Here is a 23,561-nt window from a genome sequence, read left to right as displayed (position 1 = left end):
ATAAAAATTAAATAAATAAAAATTAACCAAAATCAATTGGAGAGAGGTCCCATAGCAGAGAATCTGGCTTCACGTCACCCACCACTGGAACAGTCCATTCTCAGATATTTAGGCCCCGGCACCCAGGCAGAGGAGAGAGGTCCCGTAACAGAGAATCTGTCTTCATGTCAGCAGAGAATCAGTCTGCATGTCATAGCAGAGAATCAGGCTTCACGTCAGCCACCACTGCAACAGTCCATTTTCATAAATTTAGGCCAAGCACCCAGGCAGAGGAGAGAGGTTCCGTAACACAGAATCTGGCTTCATGTCACCAGAGAATCAGTCTTCATGTCATAGCAGAGAATCAGGCTTCACGTCACCCACCACTGTAACAGTCCATTTTCATAAATTTAGGCCCAGCACCCAGGCAGAGGAGAGAGGTCCCGTAACAGACAATCTGGCTTCATGTCAGCAGAGAATCAGTCTTCATGTCATAGCAGAGAATCAGGCTTCACGTCAGCCACCAATGCAACAGTCCATTGTCAGATATTTAGGCCCAGCACCCAGGCAGAGGATAGAGGTCCCGTAACAGACAATCTGGCTTCATGTCAGCAGAGAATCAGTCTTCATATCATAGCAGAGAATCAGGCTTCACGTCACCCACCACTGCAACAGTCCATTTTCATAAATTTAGGCCCAGCACCCAGGCAGAGGAGAGAGGTCCCGTAACAGACAATCTGGCTTCATGTCAGCAGAGAATCAGTCTTCATATCATAGCAGAGAATCAGGCTTCACGTCAGCCACCAATGCAACAGTCCATTGTCAGATATTTAGGCCCAGCACCCAGGCAGAGGAGAGAGGTCCCGTAACAGACAATCTGGCTTCATGTCAGCAGAGAATCAGTCTTCATATCATAGCAGAGAATCAGGCTTCACGTCAGCCACCAATGCAACAGTCCATTGTCAGATATTTAGGCCCAGCACCCAGGCAGAGGAGAGAGGTCCCGTAACAGACAATCTGGCTTCATGTCAGCAGAGAATCAGTCTTCATATCATAGCAGAGAATCAGGCTTCACGTCACCCACCACTGCAACAGTCCATTTTCATAAATTTAGGCCCAGCACCCAGGCAGAGGAGAGAGGTCCCGTAACAGACAATCTGGCTTCATGTCGGCAGAGAATCAGTCTGCATGTCCTAGCAGAGAATCAGGCTTCACGTCAGCCACCACTGCAACAGTCCATTGTCAGATATTTAGGCCCAGCACCCAGGCAGAGGAGAGAGGTCCCGTAACAGACAATCTGGCTTCATGTCAGCAGAGAATCAGTCTTCATATCATAGCAGAGAATCAGGCTTCACGTCAGCCACCAATGCAACAGTCCATTGTCAGATATTTAGGCCCAGCACCCAGGCAGAGGAGAGAGGTCCCGTAACAGACAATCTGGCTTCATGTCAGCAGAGAATCAGTCTGCATGTCATAGCAGAGAATCAGGCTTCACGTCAGCCACCACTGCAACAGTCCATTGGCATATATTTAGGCCCAGCACACAGGCAGAGGAGAGAGGTCCCGTAACAGAGAATCTGGCTTCATGTCAGCAGAGAATTAGTCTGCATGTCATAGCAGAGAATCAGGCTTCACGTCAGCCACCAGTGCAACAGTCCATTGGCATATATTTAGGCCCAGCACCCAGGCAGAGGAGAGAGGTCCCGTAACAGAGAATCTGGCTTCATGTCAGCAGAGAATTAGTCTGCATGTCATAGCAGAGAATCAGGCTTCACGTCAGCCACCACTGCAACAGTCCATTGGCATATATTTAGGCCCAGCACACAGGCAGAGGAGAGAGGTCCCGTAACAGAGAATCTGTCTTCATGTCAGCAGAGAATTAGTCTGCATGTCATAGCAGAGAATCAGGCTTCACGTCAGCCACCAGTGCAACAGTCCATTGGCATATATTTAGGCCCAGCACCCAGGCAGAGGAGAGAGGTCCCGTAACAGAGAATCTGGCTTCATGTCAGCAGAGAATCAGTCTGCATGTCATAGCAGAGAATCAGGCTTCACGTCAGCCACCACTGCAACAGTCCATTGTCAGATATTTAGGCCCAGCACCCAGGCAGAGGAGAGAGGTCCCGTAACAGAGAATCTGGCTTCATGTCAGCAGAGAATTAGTCTGCATGTCATAGCAGAGAATCAGGCTTCACGTCACCCAACATTGGAACAGTCCATTGGCATATATTTAGGCCCCGGCACCCAGACAGAGGAGAGGTTCATTCAACTTTGGGTAGCCTCGCAATATAATGGTAAAATGAAAATAAAAATAGGATTGAATGAGGAAGTGCCCTGGAGTACAATAATATATGGTTAAGGGGAGGTAGTTAATGTCTAATCTGGACAAGGGACGGACAGGTCCTGTGGGATCCATGCCTGGTTCATTTTTATGAACGTCAGCTTGTCCACATTGGCTGTAGACAGGCGGCTGCGTTTGTCTGTAATGACGCCCCCTGCCGTGCTGAATACACGTTCAGACAAAACGCTGGCCGCCGGGCAGGCCAGCACCTCCAAGGCATAAAAGGCTAGCTCTGGCCACGTGGACAATTTAGAGACCCAGAAGTTGAATGGGGCCGAACCATCAGTCAGTACGTGGAGGGGTGTGCACACGTACTGTTCCACCATGTTAGTGAAATGTTGCCTCCTGCTAACACGTTGCGTATCAGGTGGTGGTGCAGTTAGCTGTGGCGTGTTGACAAAACTTTTCCACATCTCTGCCATGCTAACCCTGCCCTCAGAGGAGCTAGCCATGACACAGCTGCCTTGGCGACCTCTTGCTCCTCCTCTGCCTTGGCCTTGGGCTTCCACTTGTTCCCCTGTGACATTTGGGAATGCTCTCAGTAGCGCGTCTACCAACGTGCGCTTGTACTCGCGCATCTTCCTATCACGCTCCAGGGCAGGAAGTAAGGTGGGCACATTGTCTTTGTAGCGTGGATCCAGCAGGGTGGCAACCCAGTAGTCCGCACACGTTAAAATGTGGGCAACTCTGCTGTCGTTGTGCAGGCACTGCAGCATGTAGTCGCTCATGTGTGCCAGGCTGCCCAGGGGTAAGGACAAGCTGTCCTCTGTGGGAGGCGTATCGTCATCGTCCTGCCTTTCCCCCCAGCCACGCACCAGTGATGGGCCCGAGCTGCGTTGGGTGCCACCCCGCTGTGACCATGCTTCATCCTCATCCTCCTCCACCTCCTCCTCATCCTCGTCCTCCTCGTCCTCCAGTAGTAGGCCCTGGCTGGCCACATTTGTACCTGGCCTCTGCTGTTGCAAAAAACCTCCCTCTGAGTCACTTCGAAGAGACTGGCCTGAAAGTGCTAAAAATGACCCCTCTTCCTCCTCCTCCTCCTCCTCCTCCTGGGCCACCTCCTCTTCCATCATCGCCCTAAGTGTTTTCTCAAGGAGACATAGAAGTGGTATTGTAACGCTGATAACGGCGTCATCGCCACTGGCCATGTTGGTGGAGTACTCGAAACAGCGCAACAGGGCACACAGGTCTCGCATGGAGGCCCAGTCATTGGTGGTGAAGTGGTGCTGTTCCGCAGTGCGACTGACCCGTGCGTGCTGCAGCTGAAACTCCACTATGGCCTGCTGCTGCTCGCACAGTCTGTCCAGCATGTGCAAGGTGGAGTTCCACCTGGTGGGCACGTCGCATATGAGGCGGTGAGCGGGAAGGCCGAAGTTACGCTGTAGCGCAGACAGGCGAGCAGCGGCAGGATGTGAACGGCAGAAGCGCGAACAGACGGCCCGCACTTTATGCAGCAGCTCTGACATGTCGGGGTAGTTGTGAATGAACTTCTGCACCACCAAATTCAGCACATGCGCCAGGCAAGGGATGTGCGTCAAACCGGCTAGTCCCAGAGCTGCAACGAGATTTCGCCCATTATCGCACACCACCAGGCCGGGCTTGAGGCTCACCGGCAGCAACCACTCGTCGGTCTGTTGTTCTATACCCCGCCACAACTCCTGTGCGGTGTGGGGCCTGTCCCCCAAACATATGAGTTTCAGAATGGCCTGCTGACGTTTACCCCGGGCTGTGCTGAAGTTGGTGGTGAAGGTGTGTGGCTGACTGGATGAGCAGGTGGAAGAAGAGGAGGAGGATGCTGAGAAGGAGGAGGTGGCAACAGGAGGCAAAGAATGTTGCCCTGCGATCCTTGGCGGCGGAAGGACGTGCGCCAAACAGCTCTCCGCCTGGGGCCCAGCTGCCACTACATTTACCCAGCGTGCAGTTAGGGAGATATAGCGTCCCTGGCCGTGCTTACTGGTCCACGTATCTGTGTTTAGGTGGACCTTGCTACAGATGGCGTTGCGCAGTGCACACTTGATTTTATCGGATACTTGGTTGTGCAGGGAAGGCACGGCTCTCTTGGAGAAGTAGTGGCAGCTGGGAACAACATACTGTGGGACAGCAAGCGACATGAGCTGTTTGAAGCTGTCTGTGTCCACCAGCCTAAATGACAGCATTTCATAGGCCAGTAGTTTAGAAATGCTGGCATTCAGGGCCAGGGATCGAGGGTGGCTAGGTGGGAATTTACGCTTTCTCTCAAATGTTTGTGAGATGGAGAGCTGAACGCTGCCGTGTGACATGGTTGAGACGCTTGGTGACGGAGGTGGTGGTGGTGTTGGTGGTACATCCCCTGTTTGCTGGGTGGCAGGTGCCAACGTTCCTCCAGAGGCGGAGGAAGAGGCCGAGGCGGCAGCAGCAGAAGAGGCCGAGGCGGCAGCAGAAGAAGAGGCCGAGGCGGCAGCAGCAGAAGAGGTAGCAGGGGGAGCCTGAGCGACTTCCTTGTTTTTAAGGTGTTTACTCCACTGCAGTTCATGCTTTGCATGCAGGTGCCTGGTCATGCAGGTTGTGCTAAGGTTCAGGCTCTGATGGCACAGCGTGCAAACCACTCGGGTCTTGTCGTCAGCACATTGTTTGAAGAAGTGCCATGCCAGGGAACTCCTTGAAGCTGCCTTTGGGGTGCTCGGTCCAAGATGGCGGCGGTCAGTAGCAGGCGGAGTCTCTTGGCGGCGGGTGTTCTGCTTTTGCCCACTGCTCCCTCTTTTGCTACGCTGTTGGCTCGGTCTCACCACTGCCTCTTCCTCCGAACTGTGAAAGTCAGTGGCACGACCTTCATTCCATGTGGGGTCTAGGACCTCATCGTCCCCTGCATCGTCTTCCACCCAGTCTTGGTCCCTGACCTCCTGTTCAGTCTGCACACTGCAGAAAGACGCAGCAGTTGGCACCTGTGTTTCGTCATCATCAGAGACATGCTGAGGTGGTATTCCCATGTCCTCATCATCAGGAAACATAAGTGGTTGTGCGTCAGTGCATTCTATGTCTTTCACCGCTGGGGAAGGGCTAGGTGGATGCCCTTGGGAAACCCTGCCAGCGGAGTCTTCAAACAGCACAAGAGACTGCTGCATAACTTGAGGCTGAGACAGTTTCCCTGGTATGCATGGGGGTGATGTGACAGACTGATGGGGTTGGTTTTCAGGCGCCATCTGTGCGCTTTCTGCAGAAGACTGGGTGGGAGATAATGTGAACGTGCTGGATCCACTGTCGGCCACCCAATTGACTAATGCCTGTACCTGCTCAGGCCTTACCATCCTTAGAACGGCATTGGGCCCCACCATATATCGCTGTAAATTCTGGCGGCTACTGGGACCAGAGGTAGTTGGTACACTAGGACGTGTGGATGTGGCAGAACGGCCACGTCCTCTCCCAGCACCAGAGGGTCCACTAACACCACCACCACCATGTCCACGTCCGCGTCCCTTACTAGATGTTTTCCTCATTGTTATCGTTCACCACAACAACAAAAATATTATTTGGCCCAATGTATTGTATTCAAATTCAGCTGAATATAAATTTGAGGCCTAGTATTTAGGCGCTGGGTGACAGGTATAGATTTACTGACAGAATTAGACTTGGAAATGCACAGTAGCATGTGTGTGAAGTTATTCTGAATGACCCTATGTGCACCTTGAATATTATATACCCTTTTAGGGATAGATTTCAAATAGCTCTGATACAGCAGAAACCACTAAATTAGGAAATTGCTAAATTGGGAATTGTATTTCAACCCAGAACAAAAACTGTGCTTTGAAGGACACTAAATAACTTGCCCAGTCACAACAGTACAGCAGTAACGACAGATTTAGCGGGATATAAATTTGAGGCCTAGTATTTAGGCGCTGGGTGACAGGTATAGATTTACTGACAGAATTAGACTTGGAAATGCACAGTAGCGTGTGTGTGAAGTTATTCTGAATGACCCTATGTGCACCTTGAATATTATATACCCTTTTAGGGATAGATTTCAAATAGCTCTGATACAGCAGAAACCACTAAATTAGGAAATTGCTAAATTGGGAATTGGATTTCAACCCAGAACAAAAAATGTGCTTTGACGGACACTAAATAACTTGCCCAGCCACAACAGTACAGCAGTAACGACAGATTTAGCAGGATATAAATTTGAGGCCTAGTATTTAGGCGCTGGGTGACAGGTATAGATTTACTGACAGAATTAGACTTGGAAATGCACAGTAGCGTGTGTGTGAAGTTATTCTGAATGACCCTATGTGCACCTTGAATATTATATACCCTTTTAGGGATAGATTTCAAATAGCTCTGATACAGCAGAAACCACTAAATTAGGAAATTGCTAAATTGGGAATTGGATTTCAACCCAGAACAAAAAATGTGCTTTGACGGACACTAAATAACTTGCCCAGCCACAACAGTACAGCAGTAACGATAGATTTAGCGGGATATAAATTTGAGGCCTAGTATTTAGGCGCTGGGTGACAGGTATAGATTTACTGACAGAATTAGACTTGGAAATGCACAGTAGCGTGTGTGTGAAGTTATTCTGAATGACCCTATGTGCACCTTGAATATTATATACCCTTTTAGGGATAGATTTCAAATAGCTCTGATACAGCAGAAACCACTAAATTAGGAAATTGCTAAATTGGGAATTGTATTTCAACCCAGAACAAAAAATGTGCTTTGAAGGACACTAAATAACTTGCCCAGCCACAACAGTACAGCAGTAACGACAGATTTAGCTGGATATAAACTTGAGGCCTAGTATTTAGGCGCTGGGTGACAGGTATACGTTTACTGACAGAATTAGACTGGGATATGGCCAAAAAATAACCACACTATTGATGGTTAAATGCACTTGGTGTGACAGCTTGACCAACCACACTACTGAGGGTTAAATGCACTTGGTGACAGGCGCAGCTTGCCCCTGATGTAGTATATGGCTAAAAAATAAACAGACTATTGCTGGTTAAATGCACTTGGTGTGACAGCTTGACCAACCACACTACTGAGGGTTAAATGCACTTGGTGACAGGCGCAGCTTGTCCTTGATGTAGTATATGGCCAAAAAATAAACAGACTATTGCTGGTTAAATGCACTTGGTGTGACAGCTTGACCAACCACACTACTGAGGGTTAAATGCACTTGGTGACAGGCGCAGCTTGCCCCTGATGTAGTATATGGCCAAAAAATAAACAGACTATTGCTGGTTAAATGCACTTGGTGTGACAGCTTGACCAACCACACTACTGAGGGTTAAATGCACTTGGTGACAGGCGCAGCTTGCCCCTGATGTAGTATATGGCCAAAAAATAAACAGACTATTGCTGGTTAAATGCACTTGGTGTGACAGCTTGACCAACCACACTACTGAGGGTTAAATGCACTTGGTGACAGGCGCAGCTTGCCCCTGATGTAGTATATGGCCAAAAAATAAACAGACTATTGCTGGTTAAATGCACTTGGTGTGACAGCTTGACCAACCACACTACTGAGGGTTAAATGCACTTGGTGACAGGCGCAGCTTGCCCCTGATGTAGTATATGGCCAAAAAATAAACAGACTATTGCTGGTTAAATGCACTTGGTGTGACAGCTTCACCCTGATGTAGGCTTTAGCCAAAAAACAACCACACCATTGAGGGTTAAATGCACTTGGTGACAGGCGCAGCTTGCCCCTGATGTAGTATATGGCCAAAAAATAAACAGACTATTGCTGGTTAAATGCACTTGGTGTGACAGCTTCACCCTGATGTAGGCTTTAGCCAAAAAACAACCACACCATTGAGGGTTAAATGCACTTGGTGACAGGCGCAGCTTGCCCCTGATGTAGTATATGGCCAAAAAACAAACAGACTATTGCTGGTTAAATGCACTTGGTGTGACAGCTTCACCCTGATGTAGGCTTTAGCCAAAAAACAACCACACCATTGAGGGTTAAATGCACTTGGTCGCAGCTTGTGCTGGCGCACCACAAGACACAAAATGGCCGCCGATCACCCCAGAAAAAAGTGACTGACAAACGGTCTGGGCAGCCTAAAAACAGTGAGCAATTGAGTATCAGCAGCTCAATGATCCACAGCTGCAGATCGATCACTGGATGGAGTCTTTTGGAGGAGTTAATCAGCCTAATCTCGCCCTACTGTCGCAGCTGCAACCTCTCCCTACGCTAATCAGAGCAGAGTGACGGGCGGCGCTATGTGACTCCAGCTTAAATAGAGGCTGGGTCACATGGTGCTCTGGCCAATCACAGCCATGCCAATAGTAGGCATGGCTGTGATGGCCTCTTGGGGCAAGTAGTATGACGCTTGTTGATTGGCTGCTTTGCAGCCTTTCAAAAAGCGCCAAGAAAACGACGAACACCGAACCCGAACCCGGACTTTTACTGAAAATGTCCGGGTTCGGGTCCGTGTCACGGACACCCCCAAAATTCGGTACGAACCCGAACTATACAAAACACAGTAAAAATCTCCTGAATAAAGTTTAAAAAAAATATAAACCAAAAATATATTAATTCAAACTCCCAATTCCCATTTATTATATAAAAAATACACATAATTCACCAGAAATCACCATGTCCGAAATATTAAAATATCATATTATTTATTATGTGTAGGGAATGTTGTAAGAAAAAAAAAAAAAACAATGCAGGAATTACAGGCTTTTAGTTCACCTCGCCTCCCAAAGAAATTGAAAAAAAAAAAGATCAAATAGTCACATGTACACAAAAATTATATATACAGTTGTGGACGAAAATTTTGAGAATTACATAAATATTGGAAATTGGAAAAGTTGCTGCTTAAGTTTTTATAATAGCAAATTGCATATACTCCAGAATGTTATGAAGAGTGATCAGATGAATTGCATAGTCCTTCTTTGCCATGAAAATTAACTTAATCCTCAAAAAACCTTTCCACTGCATTTTATCGGTGTCATTAAAGGACCTGCTGAGATCATTTCAGTAATCGTCTTGTTAACTCAGGTGAGAATGTTGACGAGCACAAGGCTGGAGATCATTATGTCAGGCTGATTGGGTTAAAATGGCAGACTTGACCTGTTAAAAGGAGGGTGATGCTTGAAATCAGTGTTCTTCCATTGTTAACCATGGTGACCTGCAAAGAAACGTGTGCAGCCATCATTGCGTTGCATAAAAATGGCTTCATAGGCAAGGATATTGTGGCTACTAAGATTGCACCTCAATCAACAATTTATAGGATCATAAAGAACTTCAAGGAAAGAGGTTCAATTCTTGTTAAGAAGGCTTCAGGGCGTCCAAGAAAGTCCAGCAAGCGCCAGGATCGTCTCCTAAAGAGGAATTAGCTGCGGGATCGGAGTGCCACCAGTGTAGAGCTTGCTTAGGAATGGCAGCAGGCAGGTGTGAGCGCATCTGCACGCACAGTGAGGCGAAGACTTTTGGAAGATGGCCTGGTGTCAAGAAGGGCAGCAAAGAAGCCACTTCTCTCCAAAAAAACCATCAGGGGCAGATTGATCTTCTGCAAAAAATATGGTGAATGGACTGCTGAGGACTGGGGCAAAGTCATATTCACTGATGAAGCCTCTTTACGATTGTTTGGGGCATCAGGAAAAAGGCTTGTCCGGAGAAGAAAAGGTGAGCGCTACTATCAGTCCTGTGTCATGCCAACAGTAAAGCATCCTGAGACCATTCATGTGTGGGGTTGCTTCTCATCCAAGGGAGTGGGCTCACTTACAATTTTGCCCAAAAACACAGCCATGAATAAAGAATGGTACCAAAACACCCTCCAACAGCAACTTCTTCCAACAATCCAACAACAGTTTGGTGAAGAACAATGCATTTTCCAGCACGATGGAGCACCGTGCCATAAGGCAAAAGTGATAACTAAGTGGCTCGGGGACCAAAACGTTGACATTTTGGGTCCATGGCCTGGAAACTCCCCAGATCTTAATCCCATTGAGAACTTGTGGTCAATCCTCAAGAGGCGGGTGGACAAACAAAAACCCACTACTTCTGACAAACTCCAAGAAGTGATTATGAAAGAATGGGTTGCTATCAGTCAGGAATTGGCCCAGAAGTTGATTGAGAGCATGCCCAGTCAAATTGCAGAGGTCCTGAAAAAGAAGGGCCAACACTGCAAATACTGACTCTTTGCATAAATGTCATGTAATTGTCGATAAAAGCCTTTAAAACGTATGAAGTGCGTGTAATTATATTTCACTACATCACAGAAACAACTGAAACAAAGATCTAAAAGCAGTTTAGCAGCAAACTTTGTGAAAACTAATATTTGTCATTCTCAAAACTTTTGGCCACGACTGTACAAAAAACTGCAACTCATCATGCAATAAATTAGCCCTAACACAGATCCATTGGTAAAAAAAAAATAGTTATGGCTATTGGAATATGGCAACAGAAAAGCGTTTTGTTCTTTTCAGAAAAAGCTTTTCATTTTTTTACTTAGTAAAACACAACAAAAACTATATAAATTTGGTGTTTGAATGATTGAATTCCCCTGTTAAAATAAAGTGAACATGGCGAAAATGTGTTTATTCCATTATTTTTTTGTATTTTTATTTTTGAGTCTATTAAAAATACAGCTTGTCAAGCAAAAAACAAGCCCCCATATGGTTATGTCAAGGGAAGAATAAAAAGTTATAGATTGTTGAAGGAGGCGAGGGAAAAATGAAAATGGTTTTGCTTGGTTCTTACAGGATAGGGTTATTCTTACAAGATGCCTTCTAGTTATGGCTCCGCACAGTTTAATATAAACAGTTCTACACTTGTTGATTACTTACATTGTCCTCTTTGGTTCCTCCCCAGAAGTTAATACCGCCAGCGTAGCTAGGTATATTTAAAATTGCAATACCCTGAAGACTGGGCAAGGATATGGTTATGCCATCACACTAAAACAACAAGAAGTACATTGGTATAGCATATTTCTTAAAATATTATTGCAATTCCTAAAGACAGTATTTATTCTGAGATCAAATGGTTTTGACATGTTTTAAGGGGTTTTCCGGGAGTTTAAAGCGGTTGTCAAGCCCTATCCCCCTAAACATAAAAAAACCTCACTCACTAGTCCGCTGTCCTGTTCCTAGCTGCAGCCAATCTCAGGCCTCAGCAGTTACAGCGGCTTTAATGGTATATCACTGCTGTGACATAGCTTTCAATACACTGTGACCGCTGAGGCCTGGATTGAGGCAGCAGTCACAGCACCAGGCTGTGACCAGGGGCGGACCCCAGGGGTTGTAATCTCCAAGGCTGAACAACCCTTTTAATATTGAATTTTAAGGCTGAAGGCTAGAAAAGACTCCACCAATGATTCCACAGGTGGCTAGTGTACTTTGTGCAACACACTGCACATGGGTACTCTCCTGAACCCTTTTACTCATAGGCAGGCAAAAGGAGTTTGGGGATGGCCCTGATGAAGCAGACATGAAACCCTGGATTGGGAACGCCTTTTACAGATGTAATGTGTTGCGATTTCTGTTTTGTAAGTACAATACATCTTCCATTTTGCGGCTCTGGAGTGACAGTACTTCACTTTTGTCTTTCAGCTGAGTAAAAGGGTTCAGGAGAGTACCCTTGTGTAGTGTGTTGCCTGTGATTGATGGTGGGGGTTTTGGTAAAATTATCTGAGACACCCGAGTGATCGTTGATGGAGTCTTATCCAGTGCAAATCCAGTATTGTGTGTTAAAGTGATGAAGAAACCCCACTTCACAGGGATACTGCAGCACTAATATGCTATAGACTAAAATAAGGACATTTTTAATAATAAATTCCTATCCCTGTGATAGGCCATCAATATGACATCAGTTGGGTCCAGTTTTTGGCACCCCACCAATCAACAGCTAGAAGGGTCTGCTATTGTTTACAGTCCTCCATACAATCAAGTGAATCAAGTTTGTCTAGTCCTGCAATGCTGAGCAAGAGGAAGGCAAAATCCACCATGGGGCAGAAGACAGTTTTTAAAATATGGCAATCCAAACAAATCCCTGAACTAACCACTCATCTCCAGTTACCTTGTATCCATAACTAGCAATGATATTAGTTTTGAGAAAGGCATCCAGGTCCTTCTGAAACTCTTTCAATGAAATAACAATCAAACTCCGTTAGGCCCCCTGCACACGAACGTTTGTGACCCGTGCCCGTGCTGCGGCCCTCAAATAGCGGGCCGCAATGCATGATCGCCGGCCGTAGGTCAGCCCCATCGGATCGCGGACCCATTCACTTTAATAGGTCCGCGATCCGGCCGTTCCGCAAAAAGATAGGACATGTTCTACCTTTTTGCGGAACGGAAGTACGGGACAAAACCCCATCGAAGCACTCCGTAGTGCTTCCATAGGGTTCCGTTCCGTGCCTCCGTTCCGCACCATTCCGCATCTCCGGATTTGCGGAACCATTGAAGTGAATGGGTCCGCATCTGTGATGTGGAATGCCCACGGAACGGCACCCGTGTATTGCGGATCCGCAAATGTGGTCCGCAATACGGCAACGGGGTGCACATGTTCGTGTGCAGGGGGCCTAAGGCAGAAGTTCCACAGTATGCTTATGAAATCCCTTCAATGGTGGTGTAGAAACCTTGTTTCCTATAGCCGCAGTATAGGCCCAAGTGAAAATATATCATTAGACAGATCTCTGCATTGAACTTTGGCATATTTTGACATCGTTATTAGACAATGCACAGTTGTCTATATTTCTAAAATATGTAAATAACCTCAATTTGATCATCTATCTGGATTCTGAAATCGATAAGGGAATAATAGACACTATCCAGGACTGTAAAGTAATCACCTCTAGTTTTACACGTTGCTCCAGATTTTTGTAGGTTTTTTGCAGCAGTTCTTTGGTTCCTAACACACCATACCACATCATGTTTCGTGTCCGACTACTACAAAAGATGAGAAAAATAAATATGTTAGTACTGTAGAATAATTTGCATGACCTCTAAAAAATACTAATCACAGTAGGCTGAGTCACCGAGCAGCTGCTGCTTGTGGAGTAACCTGCGGGGGTGGGGGGTCTCTGCAAATGGTTTATTCTTTAATATAATGCTATGTTATGTAATACCAAGTATTACTCCCTGAATAGTTCTGTATGGTAGTGATGTAGTTAACTAAATTGGACACAGCTCTTGGCAGGAGGTTGCTAGGTGGTGGCTGGCCCCACCCTTAGCTATAGAGAGAGTTCTATGGTGAGTTCAGATAGGAAGGAAGCTGTGCCTTGTGCTACCTATTCTCTATGTGGACTACTGCAAGAATTACAGAAAGAAATAGAGAGAGAAAGAATTGGAGAACTTGGAATCTGCATGGCCAAGCATAGGAGTCAGCAAGTTAAGACACCTGTCACACTTAGCCAGGTCTTGGCCAGACATGTCTCTAAATACCTGTATCATGCAGTGGACACTACATCCATAATTGCCAGATTACAGTTACCAGCCAGAGATTCTAGCGAGAGAGACTTTAGCAAGATTGAGAGGGAAGAGGGTCTTCCATCTTTGCCATACACTGCTTTCTGGGAGAAATACACTGTGTATAGTTGGAACTGTGTTTTGTTATAGATGGATGTACTACAACTCCCATTTTTGCAATACAGTAAAGATAGATATTCACTGTGTTTAACCTGCCCTGGTTACTGAGTCTTGCATTATACTCTGGCCATTGCACGTTGCACACGCCCAGCCTTGCACCCATCCAAACACCTAACATCAAGGACACCCCAGCTACCATCAGGTAGGAAACCCAAAATCAACGGCCCCATGTTTTTGCAGGTAAAACTGAGGTATATCTTCAAAATTGTGCAGCCAATGTGTAAGAGGTCAGACCATACATGAGTGGTGTACATGGCTCTCCATGGATGGATGTTGAAACAGGTGGGCACAAATGTCTTGGAACAAAGGCCTTACTTATATAAAAAAAAAAACTAGGCAGTTACCATGCTCTTAGGTGAGGCAACTGGCTTGATATCTACAGTCTCACTTAGGGTCCATTCACACGTCCGTAGTGTATTGCGGATCCACAATACACCCGGCCGGCACCCCCATAGAACTGCCTATTCCTGTCCGCATTCTTGTTCATAGAGAATAAAGTTGGTCCGTACCCGTTCCGGATAATTGCGGAATGGGTGCGGACACATTTTACGGACATCTGAATGGAGCCTAAGAGCAACAAGCTTAAAACGGTTTTCCGAGATTTTGGGAAAACCTATAGCAACAGAACATAACTATAAAAGATATGTATTTGCTTGTAAAAGGTGGTGCCTTCATCAACCTTCTTAAAACTGGCTGCTTACATCCTAATTAGTGCATTGTATAAATATATAAATGGCCATAAAAAATATGGTGAAAAGCTGTTCCATATAAAATCCCCTCATAAGACAAGGGGCGCTGCCTATATTAGTGAAGGGACAGTGGGGGTCAAATTACTACATGGGGAGCAAACTACTACATCGGGGCAGTGTGGGGGAAAATTACTACTGTGGGGGGAGAATACTACTGTGGGGGAAAATTACTACTGTGGGGGCAGTGTGGGGGAAATTAATACTGTGGGGGCAGAGTGGGGGAAAATTAATACTGTGGGAGCAGTGTGGGGAAAATTACTACTGTGGGGCAGTGTGGGTGAAATTACTACTGTAGGGACAGTGGGGGGAAATTACTACTGTGGGGACAGTGGGGGAAAATTACTACTGTGGGGACAGTGGGGGGAAATTACTACTGTGGGGACAGTGGGGGGAAATTACTACTGTGGGGACAGTGGGGGGAAATTACTACTGTGGGGACAGTGGGGGGAAATTACTACTGTGGGGACAGTGGGGGGAAATTACTACTGTGGGGACAGTGGGGGGAAATTACTACTGTGGGGACAGTGGGGGGAAATTACTACTGTGGGGACAGTGGAAGGAAATTACTACTGTGGGGACAGTGGGGGGAAATTACTACTGTGGGGACAGTGGGGGGAAATTACTACTGTGGGGGCAGTGTGGGGAAAACTACTACTGTGGGGGCAGTGTGGGGGGAAATTAATACTGTGGGGGCAGTCTGGGGGAAATTAATACTGTGGGGGCAGTCTGGGGGAAAATTACTGCGGTGGGGGCAGTGTGGGGGAAATTAGTACTGTGGGGGCAGTGTGGGGAAAATTACTACTGTGGGGGCAGTTTGAGGAAAATTAATACTGTGGGGGCAGTGTGGGAGAAATTGCTACTGTGGGGGCAGTGTAGGGAAAATTAGTGTGTGGGACAAACTACTATATGGGGGTAGTGTGGGGGATGCTACTATTGGGGAGGAACTGTGGGGGCATTTCTATTACATGGACATATTAGGGGACATTATTTTTTAAGGACACTATACAGCAGCACAATATAGGATGTTATTATTACTGGGGGTACTGTAGGGGACATTTTAATTGCTGAAGACACCATAGGGACATTTGGGGGTCATTTATCAAACTGGTGTAAAGTAGAACTGGCTTAGTTGCTTATAGCAACCAGATTCCACCTTTACTTTTTGACAATTACTTTGGAAAATGAAAGGTGTAATCTGATTGGTTGCTATGGGTGCTATTGATAAATAACCCCAATTATGAGAAATCTAACATGTCTGTTGTAGGAGAGTACCTGGGGTGGTGGTAGACGGAAGGTATGTGCCACCGGGGGTCCTGGCCCTGGTGGAGTAAGAGGCGGATCCATGTTCCGTGGCTAGAAGACCCAGGGACTTACTTCACCCAGGAGAAAAAGGTGACATTACTCCTGGCTTTAAATAGACTTTGCTTTATGTGACTGAAACAGGCCTCAAGTAGCCTGCAGCAGGGACTTGCTGTGTTTGAACTATTATTTTGCTGTTGTGTGTGACCACCCTCCCTATGAACTGCACCGTCTTTCACTTGTATGCACCGTGTGAATAAACAAAGCATCGTGTTTTACACCAAGACCGGTCTGTGTTGCCTCTATACTGCACTCGCTACCACTGCCTACCAGAGCGGATCCCCACACTGTGTAATAAACTCTGTAGAGACGAGATGCGGCTGAAAGAATTAGTCATGGCATTCTGGGTCAAACGGAGGAGAAGAGGAAAGAGAAGGTCTACATGACAGGAGATGTCACTGGAAGTAAGAGGTATGTGGTGCTGTATTCTCCTATATGAAGTGCTGGCTCACTACTGTGACCATCTTCTCCTCCAAGTCTTTTTTTATTATAACTTATGTATTTTAAATTTGGCAACTAAAAAATGTATTTGGCTCCTAAATTTTTTAGTTTAGGAGCTAACGGCTGCTGCGTATTTTTGCAGTCCTATGTAACACTACAGATAGCATAAGGTAAAAGGGTTCTCAGGGACTTATATACTGATGGCCTATCCTCAGGATAGGTCATCAATATGAGATTGGTGGTGGTCCGACTCCTGGCACCCCAGCCAATCAGCTGTTTGAGGAGACCTCGATGTTCCAATGAGCGCCGCAGCCTCTTTGCTCGTTACCAAGCACAGCGCTGGCCATTTGATAGTACTGTGCTTGGTACTGCAGCTTAAACCCAATCACTCAGAAGGAAGTGAGTTGCACCTAGGCCTTGTGAACGATGAATGTGATGTCATATGGCCTAGTAAGAGACTGTGACGCTCACAAAACACCACAGCCTCTTCATATAGAAAAAAAAACTAAACTTAAATTAGGGAGGGGCCCGAGTAGCCCATTTCCTGCACACGCCTGTACACTGTGGCTCTGGATGTTTCTACTCCAGACTCAGTTCACTGCTTCCGCAGGTCCCGCAAGGTCTGGAATCGGTCCTTCTCCACAATCTTCCTCAGGGTCCGGTCACCTCTTCTCGTTGTGCAGCGTTTTCTGCCACACTTTTTCCTTCCCACAGACTTCCCACTGAGGTGCCTTGATACAGCACTCTGGGAACAGCCTATTCGTTCAGAAATTTCTTTCTGTGTCTTACCCTCTTGCTTGAGGGTGTCAACGATGGCTTTCTGGACAGCAGTCAGGTCGGCAGTCTTACCCATGATTGCGGTTTTGAGTAATGAACCAGGCTGGGAGTTTTTAAAAGCCTCAGGAATCTTTTGCAGGTGTTTAGAGTTAATTAGTTGATTCAGATGATTAGGTTAATAGCTCGTTTAGAGAACCTTTTCATGATATGCTAATTTTTTTAGATAGGAATTTTGGGTTTTCATGAGCTGTATGCCAAAATCATCAATATTAAAACAATAAAAGGCTTGAACTACTTCAGTTGTGTGTAATGAATCTAAAATATATGAAAGTCTAATGTTTATCAGTACATTACAGAAAATAATGAACTTTATCACAATATGCTAATTTTTTTAGAAGAACCTGTATATATATATATATATATATACAGGGAGTGCAGAATTATTAGGCAAATGAGTATTTTGACCACATCATCCTCTTTATGCATGTTGTCTTACTCCAAGCTGTATAGGCTCGAAAGCCTACTACCAATTAAGCATATTAGGTGATGTGCATCTCTGTAATGAGAAGGGGTGTGGTCTAATGACATCAACACCCTATATCAGGTGTGCATAATTAGTAGGCAACTTTATTTCCTTTGGCACAATGGGTCAAAAGAAGGACTTGACAGGCTCAGAAAAGTCAAAAATAGTGAGATATCTTGCAGAGGGATGCAGCACTCTTAAAATTGCAAAGCTTCTGAAGCGTGATCATCGAACAATCAAGGGTTTCATTCAAAATAGGCAACAGGGTCGCAAGAAGCATGTGGAAAAACCAAGGTGCAAAATAACTGCCCATGAACTGAGAAAAGTCAAGCGTGCAGCTGCCAAGATGCCACTTGCCACCAGTTTGGCCATATTTCAGAGCTGCAACATCACTGGAGTGCCCAAAAGCACAAGGTGTGCAATACTCAGAGACATGGCCAAGGTAAGAAAGGCTGAAAGACGACCACCACTGAACAAGACACACAAGCTGAAACGTCAAGACTGGGCCAAGAAATATCTCAAGACTGATTTTTCTAAGGTTTTATGGACTGATGAAATGAGAGTGAGTCTTGATGGGCCAGATGGATGGGCCCGTGGCTGGATTGGTAAAGGGCAGAGAGCTCCAGTCCGACTCAGACGCCAGCAAGGTGGAGGTGGAGTACTGGTTTGGGATGGTATCATCAAAGATGAGCTTGTGGGGCCTTTTTGGGTTGAGGATGGAGTCAAGCTCAACTCCCAGTCCTACTGCCAGTTTCTGGAAGACACCTTCTTCAAGCAGTGGTACAGGAAGAAGTCTGCATCCTTCAAGAAAAACATGATTTTCATGCAGGACAATGCTCCATCACACGCGTCCAAGTACTCCACAGCGTGGCTGGCAAGAAAGGGTATAAAAGAAGAAAAACTAATGACATGGCCTCCTTGTTCACCTGATCTGAACCCCATTGAGAACCTGTGGTCCATCATTAAATGTGAGATTTACAAGGAGGGAAAACAGTACACCTCTCTGAACAGTGTCTGGGAGGCTGTGGTTGCTGCTGCACGCAATGTTGATGGTGAACAGATCAAAACACTGACAGAATCCATGGATGGCAGGCTTTTGAGTGTCCTTGCAAAGAAAGGTGGCTATATTGGTCACTGATTTGTTTTTGTTTTGTTTTTGAATGTCAGAAATGTATATTTGTGAATGTTGAGATGTTATATTGGTTTCACTGGTAAAAATAAATAATTGAAATGGGTATATATTTGTTTTTTGTTAAGTTGCCTAATAATTATGCACAGTAATAGTTACCTGCACACACAGATATCCCCCTAAAATAGCTAAAACTAAAAACAAACTAAAAACTACTTCCAAAAATATTCAGCTTTGATATTAATGAGTTTTTTGGGTTCATTGAGAACATGGTTGTTGTTCAATAATAAAATTAATCCTCAAAAATACAACTTGCCTAATAATTCTGCACTCCCTGTATATTTATACACACACACATGACAGGCAACCTACAGATCCATAATACAGTGCCATGTGGAGCACTATACAACAGTGACACATAGAATGCCTACCGTTCCACAATAAGTAATGTCATGAACGGCAACTGCATTTGGCAAAATTTTGGCAAAAGTAGTATGTTTTACCATGCAGATTTTGCTATAGATTTAATAATGAAGTAATGTGACAGCTCTCTGAGTCACTATCATTAAAGCATGTGCAAGTACTCTGATTGAAAAGAAAGAAAGTAGCTGGTACCTGCATTTTTTGGGATGCTCGTCTCTCTTGTTATTAAACTCTAGAGAAATTTTGGCATCCAAGCCAATCCCAAAGTAATTATTCATAGTGCACTTCTCTAAAAATTGTCTGAAAAACAAAACATGTATAAATATGAAAAAATTCATAGATAGACAGGAGATGCTCTTTGATTACACATTATAGAGAGCAGTTCAGTACACTAAGTACAGATAGATAGAAGTAGATATCATGAGCTGTAGTACAGGTAGAGATCAGTACAGTACATATAGTACAGGTAAAGAACAGTAAAGTACATGTGGTACAGGGATAAAGCATTCCAGTATATGAAATACAGGTAGAAGGTAGTTTAGCACATGTAGTACAGATGAGAGATCAGTAGAGTACAGTACAAGAGCAATCCATCTAAGACATAGATAACAGTTAAGTGCATCGAGTGTAGCTCTTTACTGTGCCTCAGTGCTGTAATACTGGAAAGTAAATCATGTGCTTTAGTGTCTGATGATTGGAAGGACATTGAGGAGGGGGGGACATGGCAATACTGGTATTGCCTACGAACTGATAAGGTTCACACTGGGTAGGATTAGGTATTCTGCCCAGTGATGTTAAGGCTATATGTAGCCTGGTAGTTTTGGAGGGAAATTTTTCTGCACTTGGTGTGCATCACTGGGCAGAAGTTGGAATCTGCCAAATGATTTTCAGCAATTGGTCAACTCAGATGACCTATTGTGTCCCAGGGTTCAGGGTAGGGTTAGAGACGGATAGCATACGTCGACGGATGCCCGTGGAGACGGATCCTGTGGCGCCTGCATTGTCTGTGAGGACTTTCCCCTGATCATACATGAGATGGACATCTTATCTTATTGAGGGAAATTACTGCTCACGCTTCGGAGGACGGGGCTTCGTCTTGGATCCAGGATGGTCTGCTGCAAAACCCATCCCTACTGCTAAGGATAGTTCTGTGGTGCCATCTGTATCATCCCCAGTTCGCGGTGTGTACGTTGATGGGGTTTCTGTGGAAGCCATGCCTACGCCGGGTCAAGAACAGCAGCCGGAGGTGCCTATGGAGGAAGTGGAGCCAGGGTCTCACGAGAGGAGCCGGAGGAAGAGGAGCCAGAAGAGGAGGTTCTCCCCATTGCCCAATGCACATGTGCAGCAGCCCTTGCAGGAGAGACTTCGTTCCAGAGCAGTGATCGCGAGAGGACGTCATGAACAGTCGTCATATTCGGTGCGTCCAGGTCCATTGCTGGCCGGGTTCACCAGTGCTGGGACGAAGCAGGTTTCTCATTTCTCCCCGCAGACCCTGGGCAACGGGTTACAGAGAATAGAGGGACCTGCGGGAGCGCAAAGAAGAAGGCAGAAGGAGCAGGGCAGAGCTGAAATCTCCTCTGGTTTCCATGAAGACGTCGCTCCGGCAGCTGCTGCAGTGCCTTAGCCTGGATCGGTTTCACAGTCTGGTGAGTAGTCTGCTGCCCAGCTTGCCCCCGTTTGTCTTCCCTGTCAAAAGTTCTGTCTTCTCTGGAAGCCTTAATCCCTGGTTCCTTTCCTCTCCCCCCTACTCAGAATGCTGCTTCTGAGCCTGTTTTCCCCAATGTTGCTGCTGCTTGGCTCGCAGCTAAGGGGGTATGGGGAGGTGAGGCTGATGTTGTGTTGAGACATTAGTGGTGCCGCAATGTTTATCGTTATAAGATAGATCTAAGAGTTATGCTAAGAATTGTTCTAAGGAGGATAGGCGCCGTCCTATTCCTCATTCGTTTAACAATTGGCTACAGGCGTTTTGCATTTTTGCTAGCGCTTTAGGGGAACGAAACATCCGAAAAACTGTTTTAGCATGTGGATATAGTATTGGAAGCTTACAAAAACTTTGGGGGTTTTGGTTGGTTCCAATACGATGAGAATTTCCATCAGAAGCTGGCAGTGTATCCACAGCTACAGTGGGGCACCAAGGATGTAGGCTTGTGGCTCAATCTTTTGGTTCCCCAGAAGCCGCCAGCTGTCAGCCAGAAGGCATCTCCTGCTGGAGGTTTCATGAATAGTGATGAGCGGGCTATATTCGAATTCACAATATTTCACAAATATTTTAGAAAATTCATCATATATTCGCGAATTTCTAGAATTCAAGATCATTTTATTGAATGCGAAAAATCGGTAATGTAAAAGCTGCTAGAAGTTTCATGAATTTCTCCTGAGACTGGAGAAAATGGTTGACACTACAGAACATTACAATAGCTTTATATGCAGATAAAGTCAAGTGCGCCAATATATTCGCGATTGCGCTAATCGGCAGTGATTAGAATATATTTTTTGCAACTTTACATTTTAGCAGGTTACAGATTACTGATTGGTGCACTTAGTATTTTTGTGAACTTGACATTGCTCCCTTCTCATTGGGCCACAAGCAAGAAGCAGAGAGGAATCATGTGTTCGGGTGGAAAAAAATGCTGAATATTCAATATAACGAATATCTAGCACTATATTCTAAATATTCACAAATTCTCAAATTGGCGATATTGGCAATAATTATTTGTTATTCGAATATTCGTGCTCAACACTATTCATGAAGCGTGGACTCTGCTTTGCTTATGAGTCGCAGTGCAAGTGGCCTGACAGTTGTAAGTACAAGCATGAGTGTGGATTTTGTGGAGCGAGTCACCCAATGTCCAGATGCTTTAAAAAAAGCTAATATGCCATCGCAACCGATGGCAAAGGAATTTATTTTCAAAAGCATGGACGGACACCAGTAAAGTTAGTGAAAATGCTTCCTTGGTTAAGCAGGTTCTCAAATCGACAGATAGCTGATTTGTTAACTGCAGGTTTTTCAGAAGGCTTAGTGTTGCCTCCATTTTAAGGTCATGGTTGTGTACCAATAAACAATTTTCTTTCAGTCCAGCAATTTCCACATGTGGTTGCATCCAAATTGCAAAAGGAGGTTGCCGCTGGCAGGATTGCTGGTCCTTTTGGGATGCCACCATTGAGGATTTCTGTTTGTCTCCTCTTGGGGTTGTGCCTAAGAAGGAGCTGGGTTCATTTAGGCTAATTCATCATTTATCTTATCCTTTTGGATCTTCTTTAAATGATGAAATTGATTCCTCTTTATCTAAAGTTTGTTATGCTACTTTTGATAGTTTTGTCTGTAGTTAAGTCGTTTGGGAGTGGGGCCTTAATGGCGAAGGCTGATATTAAGTCGGCATTTCGGCTCCTTCCCATCCATCCGGCAGCGTTTAACTCTTTGGGTTTTCATTTTCAAGGTTTCTTTTATTTTGACGGATGACTTCCTATGGGATGTTCTATTTTTGTTTTTATTTTGAAGCCTTTTCCACTTTTCTTAAATGGGTTGTTTCTATGTGTGCTATCAGAGGTGGAATAATGCATTATTTAGCCAATTTTTTTATTTGTTGGTCCAGCAGACTCTCAGGTTTGTTCTGAAGTGTTATCATTATTTTTATCAGTATGTGCAGAATTTGGGGTGCCTCTTGCTTCTGAAAAAACTGTTTTGCCTTCAAATTGTATTGAATATTTAGGTATAGTCATTTATTCTACTGTTGTTCAGGTTACCAGTAGAAAAGATTTTCGAATATTTTTTTTAAACAATTATTGAGGATAGCTGGTTTACAGAATCATTGCTTAAATATATCTTTGAATAGAGAGTTGAAGGATGATTTGTTAATTTGGTTGAGTTTTTTTGCAAAAGTTCAATCATAGGTCTTTGTGGCAGGAAGATTTTGTGGATGCTGCGCAGTTGAATCTGTTCACGGATGCAACGGGTAGTGCTGGTTTTGGACTTTCTGGGATGGTGATTGGTGTGCTGCGGCATGGCTGCATCGTGGTTTTCTAATTTGGTGTTGTCTAATTTGGTTTTGTTAGAACTTTTTCCCGTGGTAGTAGCATTAGTGCTTTGGGGTCAGTTCTTTATGAATAAACGTATTTGTCTGCATACTGACAATAAGGGAGTTATGTTTGCGGTCAATTGTCTATCTTCTAAGAGTCTGGTGGTTGTCAAGCTTTTAAGGCACTTAGTTTTGCTTTGTTTACAATTGAAAGTTTGGATTAAGGCGGTACATGTTCCAGGAGTTA

General features: G+C 45.2%; 1 protein-coding gene across 3 annotated transcripts in view; it reads right to left on the bottom strand.

Moving 5' to 3' along the window:
• The window catches only part of LOC122919463 (diacylglycerol kinase eta-like), a 283,154-nt gene that overhangs the window by 59,922 nt on the left and 199,671 nt on the right, over positions 1 to 23,561 (bottom strand). For all 3 annotated transcript variants that reach the window (XM_044268513.1, XM_044268514.1, XM_044268515.1), the window contains 3 exons: positions 19,491 to 19,598; positions 13,102 to 13,198; positions 11,102 to 11,209 (listed from right to left, as the gene is read on the bottom strand). In XM_044268513.1, the coding sequence (XP_044124448.1) occupies positions 11,102 to 11,209; positions 13,102 to 13,198; positions 19,491 to 19,598 (313 nt within the window). The remainder of the gene's footprint in view (positions 1 to 11,101; positions 11,210 to 13,101; positions 13,199 to 19,490; positions 19,599 to 23,561) is intronic.

Source organism: Bufo gargarizans, chromosome 9 (assembly GCF_014858855.1).
Source record: "Bufo gargarizans isolate SCDJY-AF-19 chromosome 9, ASM1485885v1, whole genome shotgun sequence".
Lineage (NCBI taxonomy): Eukaryota > Metazoa > Chordata > Amphibia > Anura > Bufonidae > Bufo > Bufo gargarizans.
This window is presented reverse-complemented; position numbering and strand designations above follow the sequence as displayed.